The sequence below is a fragment of the Schistosoma mansoni genome (genome assembly GCF_000237925.1).
Source record: "Schistosoma mansoni, WGS project CABG00000000 data, supercontig 0013, strain Puerto Rico, whole genome shotgun sequence".
Classification (NCBI taxonomy): domain Eukaryota; kingdom Metazoa; phylum Platyhelminthes; class Trematoda; order Strigeidida; family Schistosomatidae; genus Schistosoma; species Schistosoma mansoni.
In genome coordinates this window covers 2,395,144-2,412,437 of record NW_017386025.1, presented here as the reverse complement: position 1 = coordinate 2,412,437, position 17,294 = coordinate 2,395,144, and the positions used below count along the sequence as shown (strand labels likewise).

Genomic DNA, 17,294 nt, shown 5'->3' with positions numbered 1-17,294 from the left:
CTTACGTAGACAATTGCTCATAAATACTTGTACTTTTATGATTATGGTTGTGGTAGTTCTCCAAGTTTCAGCTCCGTACACTAGAACTGTCTTGACGTTCGTGTTGAAGATTCTGACTTTGATATTGGTTGACAGTTGTTTTGAGTTCCATATGTTTCTCGACTGTAGAAATGCTTTCCTTACTTTACCAATCCTAACCATTATGTCTGCATCATCAACGATGCTACCCAGATACGTGAATGTTTCCACCTCTTTCAGAGTTTCTCCATCAAGTGTGATTGGATTGGTGTTCTTTGTATTGTGTTTGAGGATCTTGCTTTTCTTCTATTGTATGTTGAGGCCTATTGATGCGCAGGTTTCCGCTACACTGGCTGTCTTCATATGCATTTGCTCGTGTGTATGAGATATAAGAGCTACGTCACCTATGAAATCCAAACCGTCTAGTCGCATCCAAGTTGTCCATTGAATTCCATGCTACCTCAGATGTGGAGGTCTTCATAATTTAGTCAACCGCCAGAAGAAAGAGAAAGCGGGATGGAAATCAGCCTTGTCTGACTCTGGTCCTCACTCGGAATGCATCTGTCAGCTGTCCTCCATGCATGACTTTACAGTGTAGTCCATCGTATGAATTCCGAATGATGTCGACGACTTTCTCAGGTACTCCATAGTGTCGAAGAAGTTTCCATAATGTTCCCCTATCCACACTGTCAAATGCTTTCTCATAGTCAAGGAAGTTGATGTACAGTGACGAGTTCCATTCAATTGATCGTTCAACGATGGTCCATAGTGTCGCAATTTGGTTTGTGCTCGACCGATACTTACGGAATCCGGTCTGTTGATCACGAAGTTGGGTGTCTACTGAATCTTCCACCAGGTCCAGCAGAACTCTGTCGAAAACGTTTCCTGGCACTAATTGTAGTGTGATACCTCTGTAGTCCTCACATGTGCTCAGCTCTTCTTCCTTTGGTATCTTGATGAGGTATCCTTGTTTCCAACCCTTCAGCACTTGTTCTTCCTCCCAAATCTTCCTTAATAGAGTGTGGAGCATGTTTGCAGTTACTTCTATGTCTGACTTCAGTGCTTCGGCTGGTATATTGTCCGGTTCTGTTGCTTTCTAGCTCTTGATTTTTATGTCATCCATTCCGATTTATCGATCGTTGATGGAGTGACATCTATGGGAAGGTTTGTATGTGCTGACTCGATATCCGGTGGATTCAATGGAATTAGTCTTCAGCCACTAGTTACGATGATCACGCAAATAATAATCAGGTTGTCTGCACCCAGTAAAATGGGTCATTCTAGTCGTCAATGACTTCATGGACTGGTGACACATCTTAGTTTGGGAATCCTTAACTTTGCTCCAGCTTACTATAGACGAGTTGACTGTCGAGGTTGGCAGTGCTTAAGCATAAATAATACATGCAGTCTAACAACGAATAAACAGACGAACTAACGAAGGAATTTTTCCCTGTATTATGAATAATTTCACCTTGAATTTCACTTTCAGTGCAAACTACATCCTAGTCCTAGTATTATAAACCAGTGGCTCATCTTGACTGATTTCTGATTAGCTGAATGAGTAAAAAATTTTCCAAGACCATTCGACAGATCGTTTAGTTTCAGTTGTATATTCTTATCGTCACCATTATTTTGTCCTTCCTCAGGACTAATCCGTGCTGCGTCACGGAGTGAAGAAGGCTACTAATGTTTTGGAGATATTGTCAATGTTATACTTTTAAAGGGTCTCTAGTTAGGACGAAATACCATCTCTTCAGTTTTGCTTTTGTCTTGCTTTCAAGACCACAAAAGAAAAGGATACAATATGACTCCTGTATTGTCGTTATATTTTCGTAAAAATACTTCCCCATTCGAATATGTATGTTGTATAAAATCAAGTTGTATTTCAGTCGACTCATTTAATACTTTATCTGAGTTGATATGCATAGATTCGCCATCACCACTAACTAATAATAAGTTGTCATTATTGTTATCACCATCAATATGTTTTACATGATTCACAGCAGTCCATCCTTGTTCAATATACTTACGATTTGATAACTGATAAACAATTCTATCTGTTTAAATAATAAGGATACCAACAAAAAGAATATTGTATTAAGTTTTGATGAAAAGTGAGATGTGATGTTAAATGATATTGATGTAAGTTTTATGAAATAGCTCATTATTCAAACAAATGTTACGGACAAACAATAAGTAATCGGTAGTAGTCGACAGGAAGCTTTAGACTTTAGTTTCATGCTAGTTGGTAGTCGTCATCAAGGTGTGCCTAGAATATATACAAATAACTACAATTATAATATCTTATGTAAACTGACTTACCAAGTACTTGTTTATGAACCCATAGCGGTCACTCAGGGAAAAATAAAGTGAAGTCACTGAAGCAGGGTTACTCATATTGGCCGTCAACGGACCATGACATAAAACAAAAGTGTATCAGTTGTTGGTCCTGTCTAGAGGCCGCAAAGTATCCCACCAATACAGAACCACAACCATGATCAAAACCGGACGCAAAGAATGCACACTGATTTATCCGGTCCAATACAAGGTAGAAATTACTTGGTTGTTGTAGATGCTTTCAAGAAATAGTCGAAAGTATATGACATGCCGAACATGACGTCAAAGAGTACAATAAGAAGATTGTCAGGATTGTTTGCTTGTCTCGCTGTTCCAGAGATCTTGGTAACTGACAACGGCACTCAGTTTATATCATCTGCTTTTAAACGGTTTTGCAGCGAAAATGGTATAACGCGCCTACAGTCTCCTCCGTACCATCCTCAGTCGAATGGCCAAGCGGAAAGATTCGTGGATACGATAAAAAGAGCTCTAGTCAAAGGGGGAGGATAGAGTATTCCAGAACAAAAGATCAGTAAATACTTAATGTCTTACAGAGTTGCCTTCAATCCGACAGTGCCAGACGGAAGGACACCAGCTGAGTGTATATTCGGGAGGAAAATTCGGACAGCCTTTAAAAGTATGTTGCCGCCCAGCAAGACAAATAGACCTACGAACGAGTATAGGACGGTCTTTTGCGGCTTTCAGATGGGAGAAAGGGTAATTGTCAAGTCGTATCAAGGTAATAGGAAGGGGGGATCAGGTGTTATAGAACGTCGGATTGGAGATGTACTGTTCTTAGCCCGGAGAAATGTCGGGATGTGTATAAGACATATAAATAGAATTCAAAGAGATTGTAGAACATTAATCATGCAAAACCGACTCCCGTTTCAAATGCTCGTGGATTCATTTCAGAAAAGCCCTAAGGAGGACGAATGTAGAAAATATAATAGACGAAAGGACATAGTGGCACAACCTTCAAGAAAGATAGACCGCAAGAGGAATGAGTTAACCACGTTTCAGGTGGACCCGAGGGAAGAGTCTTACACAAGAGACTATAAAGAGGGGAGGTGTGAGGAAAGCCCACGGGTAAACTCAAGGGAGCTCTGAGAAGCTCAGAAATAACTGAATATAGTCCACCCAATCATCTTTGGAAGAACAGTCCAGAATCTTTCCGTATAGCTTCCCTATTGGACAAATGTTAAAAACCACTGTATGCGGATTGGATGACTATAATGATGATTCTCACTCGTCTTTTGTCTTCTCATTTGCAACTTGGAGGGTTCTAGCGTTCGAGTGCTCAATTTGTACGCGGTATATCAAAAAATCAAAGTTCTAGATATAACAGTAAGCAGCTGACGAGAACCAAACGAAATAAAGTGAATTCATGTTATTCTGCTAGAACGTTTGTTATTGCTGATTTACAAAACATTCAAATGTTGTGACAATCTCGATACTATCTAACCACTGAAGTAAAGTTCAATAGTACTAATTTTTATATTAAGTTCAATTTATGGTAAGTTAGAATCATTATAAAGTATTCCTAGTAAACATCCATATTTTTTAAATCAATTTGATAAATTTTACATACCATAATTCCCCCTTAACAATCCAGAAAATCTGCCGTAAAGCAAATTCTCAGTTATTTATGCCATATGGCATTTTGATTTAGTAATGAGAAAATCCTTATTCAGATATGTACAGAAAAAAAGACGATTTCATTGATTGCTGATCATAATAACAGTCGGTGTTACGTCTAATAATTTCTTTTATTAATATGCAAACCATTCTACTTAATAAAAATCATTAATGGTCTCATTCGAAATTTATAAATTTGCCAAATATATTGATTTAATACCAGCTTGAGGTTAATTTTTTCCAGGGTAGAACAAGGAATTAAATACTAGAGAACATCTAGATTGTACGATAATTATGATACAGTGGGCAAGTTAGACATTGGTCAGATGTCAAGTGCACGCAATTGGCCAAGATCTGGCTTTCTGTTCTAAGAAATGAGACACTCCACTGGAGGAAAAATGGAGATTCAGTTTGCTGATAAAAACTTTCTCACATCCAGTTTTTACACTCAAATGAATGGTTGAACTCGCGAAAAGGAAGTTTGTTTATCAGTATTAGGTCGGACATCGCTCTATACAACAAACTACTTGCTTAACACTATGAGAGATATTATAAAAGTATTCAAGACTATTTGTCAAATAATATCACTATATACTATGGAGATTTATAATGATCATAATAGAAGGATATTGTTAGCTTGAGACAAATAAGTGGGGAAGATGGTAAAGCATTATGTGAGTTTTTACCGCGTACTTGATAAATGCTTCAGTTATACTTTTGTCATATTACTCTTATTGTAAACTCACTCATTAACTGCTGCTATATTTTTTTTCACGATTTTTTTAATCATCATCAATCGATTATGAACTTATGATTCGGATCTTATTCAACAAATATACCAGTTGATAATATACTGTAATTTTTTTATCTGTGGTATGTTGTAATCGGATTGTAGGTGTACAGTAAGCCAGTGAGTTTTTGATTCAACGTGACCATAATGATGATATAAGAATAGAAATGAGTTGTGTTTTCTATTTTTGTCTTCTGAATAACTACTGTAAATAAGAGTTCTCAGACAAATTAAGAGTTACGATACAGGTCTTTGTTTAGTCACTCGTATTTTGGTTGTAAGGAGGATCATTAGTCAAATAAGGATAAAGTGAGGGCGTTGTTAGCAGATCTCAATACCAAGTGACCCGATCAAACGGATAACAGCAAAAAGTCTGAAATTATAACTAATACAACTTGATGATTGTATTCGACAAAAAGAATCAGAAGTTGATTACCGTTCGAATAAATCTGTAATAAGTAAGAGAGCAACATGAACAACACTATGCTGAAAATTATCATGTGCTCACTAGTGACTAGCTTGGAGTAAAAATCTCCACAGATCTAGAGGGAGTCCGCGACCACTGGAGCTAAACTATGTCGGGTATGAAGCAGTTATCAATCTAAGAAAATGAAGGATGGTCGCGCAATGTTATGGATTGATTGAACTTAGACTTGTATAGTGCTGGGCGTCAGCTCAGTGGTTTATAGGTTATGCGCTCGTGAGAGACCGAAGGTCCTGGGTTTGATTCCCGCATGTGAGGCGGAGAACGCTCACTGTTGAGAAGTCCCATATTGGGATGAAACGACCGTCTAGTGCTTCCAGGTTTTCAGTGGTTGGCCCATAAGTTTACAGAAATTCAATAAATTTATAGTACTGTACAAAGTATACTATTCGGTGAATATTGTTTACGTAAGGGTCGTATTTTTCATTTGGTAATTTTAACAACTGCAAGTGATCAGATACTGTTGATAAACATGCATTGTAGGCGGATTGCGTTGATATTTTCATTAAGTTATAGATCCCTAAATGGGAATAAACAGACGTCTTGAATTTCACTGTTAGACACAGTCACACTTTACTGAAATTCACGTTCTTGTTTCGCCTAAACTTATGAAAGAGAGGTAACTAAAGTATGAAAAAGACATTTTTTATTGTTAAGGATGTTTTTTCTCTAGGATATGATAAAACTTGAAACTCCTAGCAGAATATTTTATGATCAAACTAGTAGTCATCTTAAACTCTTACAATAATGTAGTGTCGTCAAATTAAATGGTTATTATTTTCAAAGAAAATTTGATCCTATATCATAAATCACTCCTGTTATTAAAGTAAAGATGGATATTAGCTTACAGTGGAATCCAGAACGTCTGTTTCTTCCCATTAGAGACTGCTTGTCAACTAGATATGACTGCATCCATGTGTTGATTTTCACTCTGAGTCTCGAATCCAGTACTTCTTGCTTCAAATGCCCAATGTGTAATCTATTGAGCTACTGAGCCCAGATATCCACTAACTTGTGCAACGCGAATTTATTTTATTTTATTCATGTTGTCAGTTATTGAAACTATTTGTTGTAGATTATTATATGAACCTTTTTTTACAAAAGATCATATCTAGTTAATCCTTTACTTTCAATCTGATTATGTATTGATTACTTTCGATAAAAAGACTATTTCTTTTATATCCATCAATTCTGTGAGTGATAAGAATTGATGGTATCTACATCAAAAGTGGATCATTTTGACAAACTGATGTTGATTTATAACTTAAATGATTCAGTAGTGATATCTATGACTAAGAAACTGAGTAGCATAGATTTAATTACTGTATGATCCATCAGTCCCATCAATGTTAAAAATATCTCTTGTTGGTGAATGCTATTTAGCACAAAACCTAGATTGAGTATGGTTTCTCTATCATTAACTACAACCACTGAACATTGATTTTATCTGTTAATTATAACAAAACAATAACTATAATAGCAGCGAATTCGAAATAAAATGTTTATAAGTCAGTCTATAAAAAACAAAAAAACACACGCATCGACAGTTTAGTACTTTTATATAAACAATAGAAAACGCTAAGAATTGGAGAATAAAATAAATAACTTATATTAACAGAAAAAAAAGACATAAAAAACCAAACAAGTATTCATAAACTAACCAGTTGGACATTCGATCTCTTCGTTATCGTCGTTATTTGTATTTCCAGTAGTATCAGCTAATGAACTAACACAATGTAAAATGGGAATTCATTATGTTAACATAAATCAGATTTTCACGTATATATATGTTTACATGTGTAGCCTGTAGCTCCTCCGGGGGCTGCTGCCGGTCCCAAACCCGGGTAAAGGAGGAGTGTCGGGCATAGGGTTAGCGACCCCATCCCGTAGAAAAACAACTCGCTAAAAACGCTAACCAGAAAAAATTATTCAAACCATTTAAACTCTGCCCTAGGAGTTGAAGGAATAATTATGATGAAAGCTGAGTTCCTTCGGAAGTCATGAGGCCGATGCACCTTCTAACAACCAGAGCAACAAGTTTTATAGGTACATGGAATGTCCGGACAATGTGGGAGACCGGAAGAGTCTTCCAAATTGCTGCAGAAATGAGGAAATACAAGCTGGAGGTGCTTGGAATCAGAACCAGTACAATGAACATTAAACATAATTAACCACAAATCAATTCAAGTTGATAATGTGATCAATTAGATTTGGAGTAAACCAATGTAAAGATATTGTAATTTCAGAATGATGTAATAAATTCGGAAAATTTGACTGTATGTAGAAACGTGTATGAGAAGTACTATACAGATCACAATCATAATTTGAAACAGTTTATTCACTAGTTCTTTAATTTTGAATGAATTTTCTCTGACCAACCTTAATTTATTATTTAAGAAAAAAGATTTCCAGATATTACAAATCTCGGAAAAAAAACCTATAGTTTTAAATTATCAGTATAGGGTTATGGAGATTATTGAGTTCAAATTAATATCATGAATGGATGAATGCTAGACTACCATTGAAAATCTAGAAGCACTGGATATCCGTTTTATCCTAGTATAGGACTCCTTAACAGTGCACATCCACAATCTCGCACGTTAGACTCGAACCTAGGACATTCGGTCTCGCGTTCGAACGCTTTAATACAATGTTTTTTTTTTGTTATCATTTCATTCAATCATATTCAGTGTTAAGTCGATATTAACAAATTGATTATGAATATTTGATTATCTTCAGTGAAATGATAAGACAACATGTGATTCAATAAATGTTAACCAAAATTACATTTTTCAATGAAAATATTAACATGATAAATCGTTAAAAATGATAAATGGATTTAAAAAGGTAATTGAAATGAAACTGTTTATTATTAATCGTATATACTTAAACAACAATGAAACGAAAAAAGAAGAAAGAAGATATATATGATTAAAGAACTTTGTAATAGTTACTATGTATTAAGATATTCGTGGTGAAATGAAGTACAATTTTAAATCCCTTCACTTTATAGAGGTGTTTAGTTACATAGATTGAAAGTAGAACTATTTCTGAAAGAATACTGTTATTGTTATCAAATATTGACGAATACACATACATACACATCTTTTCAGGAATAAAAATTATATCAGTCAGCCATTCAGTCAGCAAGTCTGTTATACTGTATTGTAGAACATGGCACATTTGTGTATCAGTTCAAGTTTCCATATCACATTAGCATAGTATGATAAAACTATCAAGATATATTCCAGAGTACTGGAAGTAATAACAGTATCATTAGTAGATATAAATGATGATGATTGATACAAATTACGTTTAATCTTGATGTATGTAAAAATGGAAATTATTTGATATAAATATGGCAGGAATCAAACAAACACATGTATTTTTATATGGTTGAAATCATGAGTCAATTGAAGCTAGACCACCATGGAAAACCTGGAAGCACTGGACGGCTGTTTCGTCCTATTGCGGGACTCTTCAGCAGTGCGCATTCACAATCCCGCCTTGCAAGACTCGAATCCAGGACCGATTGGTCTCGCGCGCGAGCGCTTAACTACTAGATCACCTAGCCGGCATCCAACGGTGTTAATGTCTAACTTCAACTAATCCACGAAATTGAGCGGGATCGTGGATGCGCACTGCTGAAGAGTCCCACAGTAGGACAAAACGGCCATCCAATGCCTTTAGGTTTTCCATGGTGGTCTAGTTTCAACTGACGCATGATTTCAACTATATAAATTTACTAAAATCTCCACAAAAAGCCCCCTTCTAAAACACATTATATATATATAAATATATATATAGCCTATGTATTGATAGCCTATTTACATTCACTACATGTTGCTCGAACGACTTTTGTACATCATATAACTTGCTTATGTTTGGACTAAGTGATAAAATAAAAAAGCAGCCAATTTAAGTCACAACCATAGAATGATGAATAATTTTATTCTGTTAGTATATGAAATTTGGATAAAGTTCTTATTATGATTGTTTAACCCACTGACTCTAAAACAAACCAAGTGCGTTACAGAATAAAAGCCGGTGATAATCTTAGTTTAGCTTCCAATTATATCATCTATAAATAGTAACCAGATACTAATTGTGATTGAACAAAATTTATTTTAATTTCTCAATTAAACAATACCATCAAATGTTTCTCGTTTCTCTTCTTAATTTTTTGTTACTAATTGTACCATTTTTCGATACCCTACTGTATCAAGCATATTTTTTGTAGTATAAACAATTAAATAAACATTCTAAATCTCTTTCCTTGTAATAAGTTAAGAACTTTCCTTTTCTGCCAAAAAAAACTTGATTCATTAACCAGTATTACACTGAAGAATAAACAGAAATATAGAAACAATTCAATAACAAAATTTACGCTAACGATATTTCGAGTTTATATAAAGTAAAGTACATTATTGTCAATTTTTCTAATCATCCTTAAATTATCAGTATAAGGTCGTGGAGATTATTGAGTTTTAATTTAGGTTAGGAACCAATCAATGTTAAAATACCATTGAAAAAATTGAAGCACTAAACGGCCATTTTATCTTAGTACTGGACTTCTTAGCATTTCGCACCCACAATCCCGCATGTGGGAATCGAACACAGGACAGTCGATCTCGTGTGGATGTTTAACTTTTAGATCACTGTGCCAGGATCCAACGGTGTTAATGTCTAACTTCAACCAATCCACGATATTGCACGACTATCTTCTATTGTATTCGGTAGGTAACTGCCTCATCTTTGAATTATTTGACTGATCATGACCTGAGTCAAAAGTACAGTGGTTTTTTCGGTGAAACTATATTAAACAAGAAAGCTCAAATAATACTAAGAGCGGTCACTTATTAGATGCAGATAGTACACAAGTTGTCGAAATCAAGAATCTGTGACTTAAAATGTAATGAAACTTTGGTGTAGATGGTGTTAGTTTTACGTAGTTTATGAGTTTCGTTTTCAAAATTTATAAGTTTTCTTTGTCTTGAGGGAGATTATTTTTATTATATAAACTAATCTATTCATTATAAATCCAGCTTATATTTGGACTCTTTATCGTGTCATAACTACGTTTCTGAATGATTTCTCTTAGTTCTCACGAAATTAGCATAAAAACTTATATGAAAAAGTAACGAAATGATGTGATGACACAGTAGTTTATGAACCATGTAAGTGAAATTCTTAACCTTTTTGATCAATCTTCTACAGTACCTGCGGTGCCCACCGGACTCTAGATAGGACTCAAGGACTTCAATGATAGCAACCAGCCTAAATTTCTTCGTTTGATTCAGAGGGAAATATATATATATATATACCTAAGATATGTGGACCTAAATATGTGATCCTGCCAATTACACCTTCGTCTCCTCATTCTCATAGTTGATTGAGTAAGAACATAGGAAGTGTATGTATCTAAATCGGCCGTCATAAATACTAATGAGTACCTCCTTTAGGTATCGTTGCAAACATGATATCTTTAAGATACCGAACGGGCATCCGACAGTTACTATATTTTTAGACTCAGTCAATTCAAGATAATGACATACTATATCTAAATTTAAAAGTGTAATCACAACATAGAATTTGAGATACATTCAGATATACAACAACAACCATTAATGACAGATCACCAGATAAGTGTATAATTTATACACCAGAAAAGACAACACTGTGTGTATACCCAATAAATAAGAGACTCCTGTATAAACATACCTGATTGAATCTTAATAGAATAATCTATAAACTGAATATAGTAATCAAAAGGTCAATCTGAATAAAGTTATGAAACAGGCAAACAAATTCATAATACGAAAACAATGATAGATTTACTCCATTTCGATATTTTCAAAGTATAAGATCATTAAAATTTTTTAAAAGATGGTTTATATCACAAAATAAATTCATTTAGACAACCGTTGGAAATCAGGGAGTGTTAGTCAATAAATTTGATCATAACTTCTCAATAGTGTGCGTTTACGACCATAACAATGATGGATACTGGAAAAACCATTCTTTACAATGATCAAGTTATGCTTGCACTATTTTGACGGAATCCAATAGGACACGTCTTTTATCTTGATTTATTTCATTTATAATCATATGGGCATAAGTGATTAACCTTAGTAAGAATTCTTTAAGTTCTGTTGAGAAACAATGACCTGTATAGTTCAACGACATAAGGAGTAAGAGATATTAATGATGGTACAGGATGATCGTTGGGCAATATTCCTAGTTCACAGGAGTTAGATATATAGATTATTAGATGGAGACTCAGTTAGTTAAAAGTTAAATTGCTCCCTAATAGACCTGAAGGTACGAGCCTCACACTGTTGAAAAGTCCATTATTAAAACGAAACAATGGTTCAGTGCTCTCATGTTTTCAACGGTTATCTAGTCGAAATCAGTTCGTGATATAAATCTACCTTTAAATTGAACAGTTTACATAAGTAACTAAATAGTATATATATATATATATATATATATATATATTAACATTTGACTTTATAAGTTACTCAACTTACTCTGAAGTTTCCTGATGATTGTTCAGGTCTACATATTTTTGGTCTTGTTTTTCTATTGTTTCCTTTAACGTTTCACTCACAGGTTTGTCAGTGTATATAAAAAGAAGAGTGATTTAAAAAAATACAAGTAATAGCTACCATTCCAACAGTAAATGGATATTACCAATAACATAGCTAACCTCTATGCAATATCATACATATCATCACATTACCTTAGTTACAAAACTGATGAATAAGGCACATAAAATAACTGAGTGAACAGATGGACTATGATTATCAATAGTGTCCGCACAGGATGGACATATGCCAAATAAAATTACCATATTTTAGCATCGGATAAATGAAATATGGATAATAAAATGTATGAGAGAAACAACACAACGGAAATATAGTTGAAATCATGATTCGATTGAAGCTAGACCACCATGGAAAACCTGGAAGCACTGGACGGCCGTTTCGTCCTATTGTGGGACTCCTCAGCAGTGCGCATCCACGATCCCGCCTCGCTTCAATTGATTCATGATTTCAACTATAAAAATTACTAAAATCTCCACAAACCCCCTTCTGACAACGCAAATATATTCAAATTAAAATAATGTGTAATATTTAGGAGATAAAAGGTATCAGCAAGTTAGTCAATATGATTCTTTTAAAGCCATGATACTAATTAATTTACAAGTAGCAATCAGTAAGACTGACTTATATGAGCGAGCTAATCAGGTATGAAGACCAACTCATTCCGTTTGAAAACAGTTAATGTGAGTGATTTAGAATTAGAGTTAAGATGAATGCTTATGATCGATAATTACAATCATGATTTAAGTTTATGATTTAAAACTAGGATAAGGCTTTTTGGTTAGTTTATGTGTACCTTAGTCATTATTCCTATGCCCTATATTCTAAATTTTAACCTTAACAATAAATTCCAAACCTTTCATCATAATCATTAACCCTAAATTTGGATCTTAATCTTAACTCTAACCCTAAACTTAAATCATAAACTCTATAATCTAGTCCTAAAGCATATTCCTACTTTAAAACTTCGTCTTAAGTATCAAACAATGTTTTCATCATCAAAACTAGTCATTTACATTGAATAGACAACCATCTATTTTGGTATATACACTTTATCAGAAGGGGTTTTTGTGGAGATTTAGTATTTTCATAGTTGAAAGCGTGAGTCAATTTAAGCTAGACCACCATGGAAAACCTGGAAACACTGAACGGCCGTTTTGTCCTATTGTGGGACTCCTCAGCAGTGCGCATCCACGACCTCGCCTCGCGAGATTCGAACTCAGGACCTACCAGTCTCACGCCAGAGCACGTAACCGAGTCCCACAATAGGACGAAACTACTGTCCAGTGCTTCCAGGCTTTCCCAGGTGGTCTAGCTTCAAATGACTCACGCTTTCAACTATGAATATACACTTTAATCAAGAAATAATCTTCTCATCCTTTATTCATTTGCCTTTATAAGTGAGCCTTACTAAAGTTGATATTAACCTTTCAACATAGTATCAATTTAGCCAGAATTCGATAAATATCACGAATATAGTAACAATTAAATGATGTCAAATTCAGTAATTAATTAAAACATGAATTATGAAATTATTTTAAATATAGACACAGTTATAACCGTAAAAATGAATATTTTATTATATTAATTTAATTTTTTTTAAACTGATAATTAGATTCATGTAAAACCTAATTCGTATCATATTTATCTAGATTAGTTGGTTACTGATTAGTAATCAATATTATGTGTATACTGATCAAATTAGATGTCAACTACATATATAACATGATCTTTGCTGTTACTAATTGAAGTATATGAGATGATCACCATAGAGACCATCAATGCTTATGTTATAAATGATAATCGGTAAAGAGTCAACCAACTGTATACCATTATCCAGTAGAAAAAAACGTTATCATTTGAATACAAAAACAACCTAGTTAGTTAAGATGGATAGTGGTTAGCAGTGGAATCCAGAACGCGCGTTTCGTCCTATTTGGGACTCGTCAGCTGGATGTACCTGCATCCCAGAGTTGATGTTCACTCTGGGACTCGAACCCAGTACCTTTCGCTTTAAACGCCATCGCGTTATCCACTCAGCTATTGATTCCTGAGTCCATCTTTGCTTACGATGCTTGTGAATTAAGGCTATATCGAGGTAATACGCACAGTATGCACATATGTCAATTAGAGACTGACCAGTTGCAGTCCTAAACATCAATGGGAAGATTCAAACAAACAGTGCTAAGTAAATTTAACCTAGTTAGTTATTTTGATTTAAATAAGGATTTTAGTTCAAAATCTATAAGGAGGATTGATTTCATTCTTATTTGCTAAGAGTTAATTCACAAGTATATCGTGTTATTATTATTGTACTGGATAATAGTCTCTGTGATGTACAAATCTTTAAAAGATATTCTTATGAAATTGTTGTCCAACAAAGATTGGAAGCAAATATATGGGATTATTTGAAGAGGATTTATCCATAACCTCGTGAAGTGATCTAGCGATAAATTACTTAATTACTTGGGAAATATGTCATAAGTGAATTTGAAATGTTATATAATAAAAAAATAAGATAAAAATGTTCTATTTGGTTGGGATGAACAAACTTATAACAGATGAGTGTACGATTAGGAACTTTTAGTAGGGAGCGGCGGTGAGCAGGGCAAACATATATATATGAAAACAAGGTTTACTTAAGGTCATTGTTATATAGGAGAGGAGATATAGAAAAGATGAAATGTTAAATTCTATTACATGGTGAATTACTATGTTTATTTTTAGAGCGCAATTATTAAATACTTGATTTATGGTATTTTCCTATTGTTTTAATTATAAACTCATTGAACTGATTAACCGTTGATATGTGTTTTACCATTCCGATATTATTGCTATCAGTTACTCATCAGTTGTTTAGTTTCTCAACCTTTATGATTCGGTCATGTAAAAATTGTAATATCTTATTTGTGCTGAGTTATTGCTGTGTAATGAACATACAAGATGACTTTTGTAGTCAGAATTGTAGAAGGTATATAGGTTTGCTATGTTCTCCTTCTGATTGGTTATCGAGGATAGAAGAATGTTAATGAGGAGTAATACAATGTTACAACCGTCATATTCTTCAATTTTCAAAGGATTAAGAAATAATTAAACAACTAATGCAACATGAAAATATTGCCTAGTTATCTGCTGAAGAATTTAGCTGAGTTTGATTTTCAAATTACCTTTATTTACGAAAACTATAAGCGTATTAAAAATCTGCTTGAATTCATCGGATGATTGATATTCAAAATATAGTCTTAGTCAACTGTAAATAATGTCTATATGTTTGTCATATCCTAGTACAGACGTAAGTACAGGTAACTTCCGGGACCTAATAATGGACTATTATTCTATATGTATTCTTACTGTTTAACTTTTGAGTAATGAGATTGTGTATATCTATGTTCATCTTATTATAAGCTTCATTTTGACCCATGGATTATTATTACTATACGATTTACTGTCCCTAAATTATATTCAGTTTATTGATTACTGTCTCTCACGTTCACAGCTACATTTGGTTTGATCTTGTATAAATATTATTTTCTATTTTATGGTGTTGATATAGTCTGTCTGTCTGGTATATAAACCAAATATGCTTGAAATCAATGATTCGCATAGCAGAAGCTGTAATTGGTGTTCTGGACTCAGCTGGAAGGGCTAGGCGGACAAGGGACCAATAAGGACGCTAGACTGCTCATACTGGTCGAACGTCATTGATTTGGCACAGTGTTAAGATTGGACAAGTCGTATTCCGATTGGTGAATAAATCACGTAATAAAAGCCGGACATAAGATCATAAAAAATTGGCAACGACCTTTTATAAAGTCACAAGAAAATCCTTCTTCGATTTAATATTAAATGGCTAGTTATATTTTCCGCAACGTAATATCTATATAAAATCAATATGTTTCTAATTTTGTACACTGTTAATGATTTAATGAATACTTTACAAATATACGACCAACTTACTTAACAACTCTGTTTCTAATCCTACAATTTTTGTACCAGATTCACTAAGTCGATTCTCTGATGTATCTTCTATTAGATCATTTAATTTCTGTCTATTATGATCACGTCGTTGTTGACGATAACGTTTATATAACATTTCAGAATAATTAACAGCCAAACGAAAAAGACGATGATAGCGATCACAACAATATTCTTCATTTGATAAATGTAATGGTTTTGTCAATGTAGACGATAAAATTCGACCACAAAATTTACAATTTTTAATACCATCTGCTATTGCAATTCGTTTAGCATATGTTTGAGCCAAAGAAGTTAATTTCAACTTTTCTATATTATTTCTACAACAGATATCTTTTACAACCTTTAAATGAGTGATATTCAATGCAAGAAAAGAAAAATTCTAGATCACATAATTACAGAATTAGGAAAGTTAATTAACTCAAATGAAAAAGAACGTCATATGGAAAAACATGATTAATTTAGACAGATCAAATAAAGTAATTTCTTAAATGTTGATTGGTCAGCATAATGCTTAGCACACTTGTTTTGCCTTGAAAACAATATTCTGATTGGATAAATAATATGATAGACATATCTGTTTTTCATGTTTATGTTTTCAATCTTATTAGGTTGTAAATTTTTGATGTTTATCTTATGCAACCAGATATAGGAGGTTGTCTAGAGAATTTCTTAAAAAGAATCTTTAATTAGTTCATGTTACTCTCACCATGTCAGTGTTTCTAGTGCTGTTAAAGTTCCATAAAGAAACCCGGATAAGATCGAATTACATCAGTGTACGCTTAGTTATTACAATATTTGAATAAACATCTGAAATAAACAACAAAAATATAAGTGAACACTATCCGTAGTGAAATGTTTGCACCATTTTTCTTAAAGAAAAATATCCATTCACATGTCAATTACTGAGGTTCTGTTAAAGAAATACAGATTATTAGAATATTGCAAACAATTGAGATGTTAGATTTTGTAGGGAGGGAACTCTGGACGTAAGTGATGTGCTTATTGAGACTTTTGTCCAGACTAAGTACCTACGTAATTGTGAAGGAAATTCTGTGAAAAAAATTTTTGTCTTAATACTGTTTCCGTTGAATTTTATTAAGAAAAGGTTATTTACAGACGTATTTTATCATACTAAGAATATCTTGACAATTTAAATCTGATCTCTACATGTTCACTGGCACGGGTTTCTGACGTCATTATTTACATAACTTAGCCGTTGGATGATAAAACATGAAATTAGTGGCAGTAGGGCAGTTATATTCATTTGCTATCTACCTCAAAGTCTTGACTTAATTATCATTTCCGAATCATATGTATGATCATATTTGTTTTTTATTGTGTTTAGATCTTCATTGGTCTCGATATAGTTCTTCCAAATCTATAGTATTCATTTTGCTGTTTTGACTTGAGTTATGGCACCTTGGACCGATGTACATTTGTGCCGGGT

General features: G+C 33.7%; 1 protein-coding gene and 1 non-coding gene across 2 annotated transcripts in view; both read right to left on the bottom strand.

The window, feature by feature from the left end:
• Smp_097640 (hypothetical protein) overlaps positions 1–17,294 on the bottom strand; it is a gene marked incomplete at both ends in the record, with an annotated part of 31,562 nt that overhangs the window by 9,222 nt on the left and 5,046 nt on the right. The window contains 3 exons of the mRNA XM_018790890.1: positions 1,820–2,075; positions 6,926–6,982; positions 15,863–16,187. Coding sequence (XP_018645904.1) covers positions 1,820–2,075; positions 6,926–6,982; positions 15,863–16,187 — 638 coding nt within the window. The remainder of the gene's footprint in view (positions 1–1,819; positions 2,076–6,925; positions 6,983–15,862; positions 16,188–17,294) is intronic.
• Smp_tRNA_01165_Sup_TTA.1.1 lies at positions 13,849–13,915 on the bottom strand. The gene has a single exon. It is a non-coding gene (tRNA).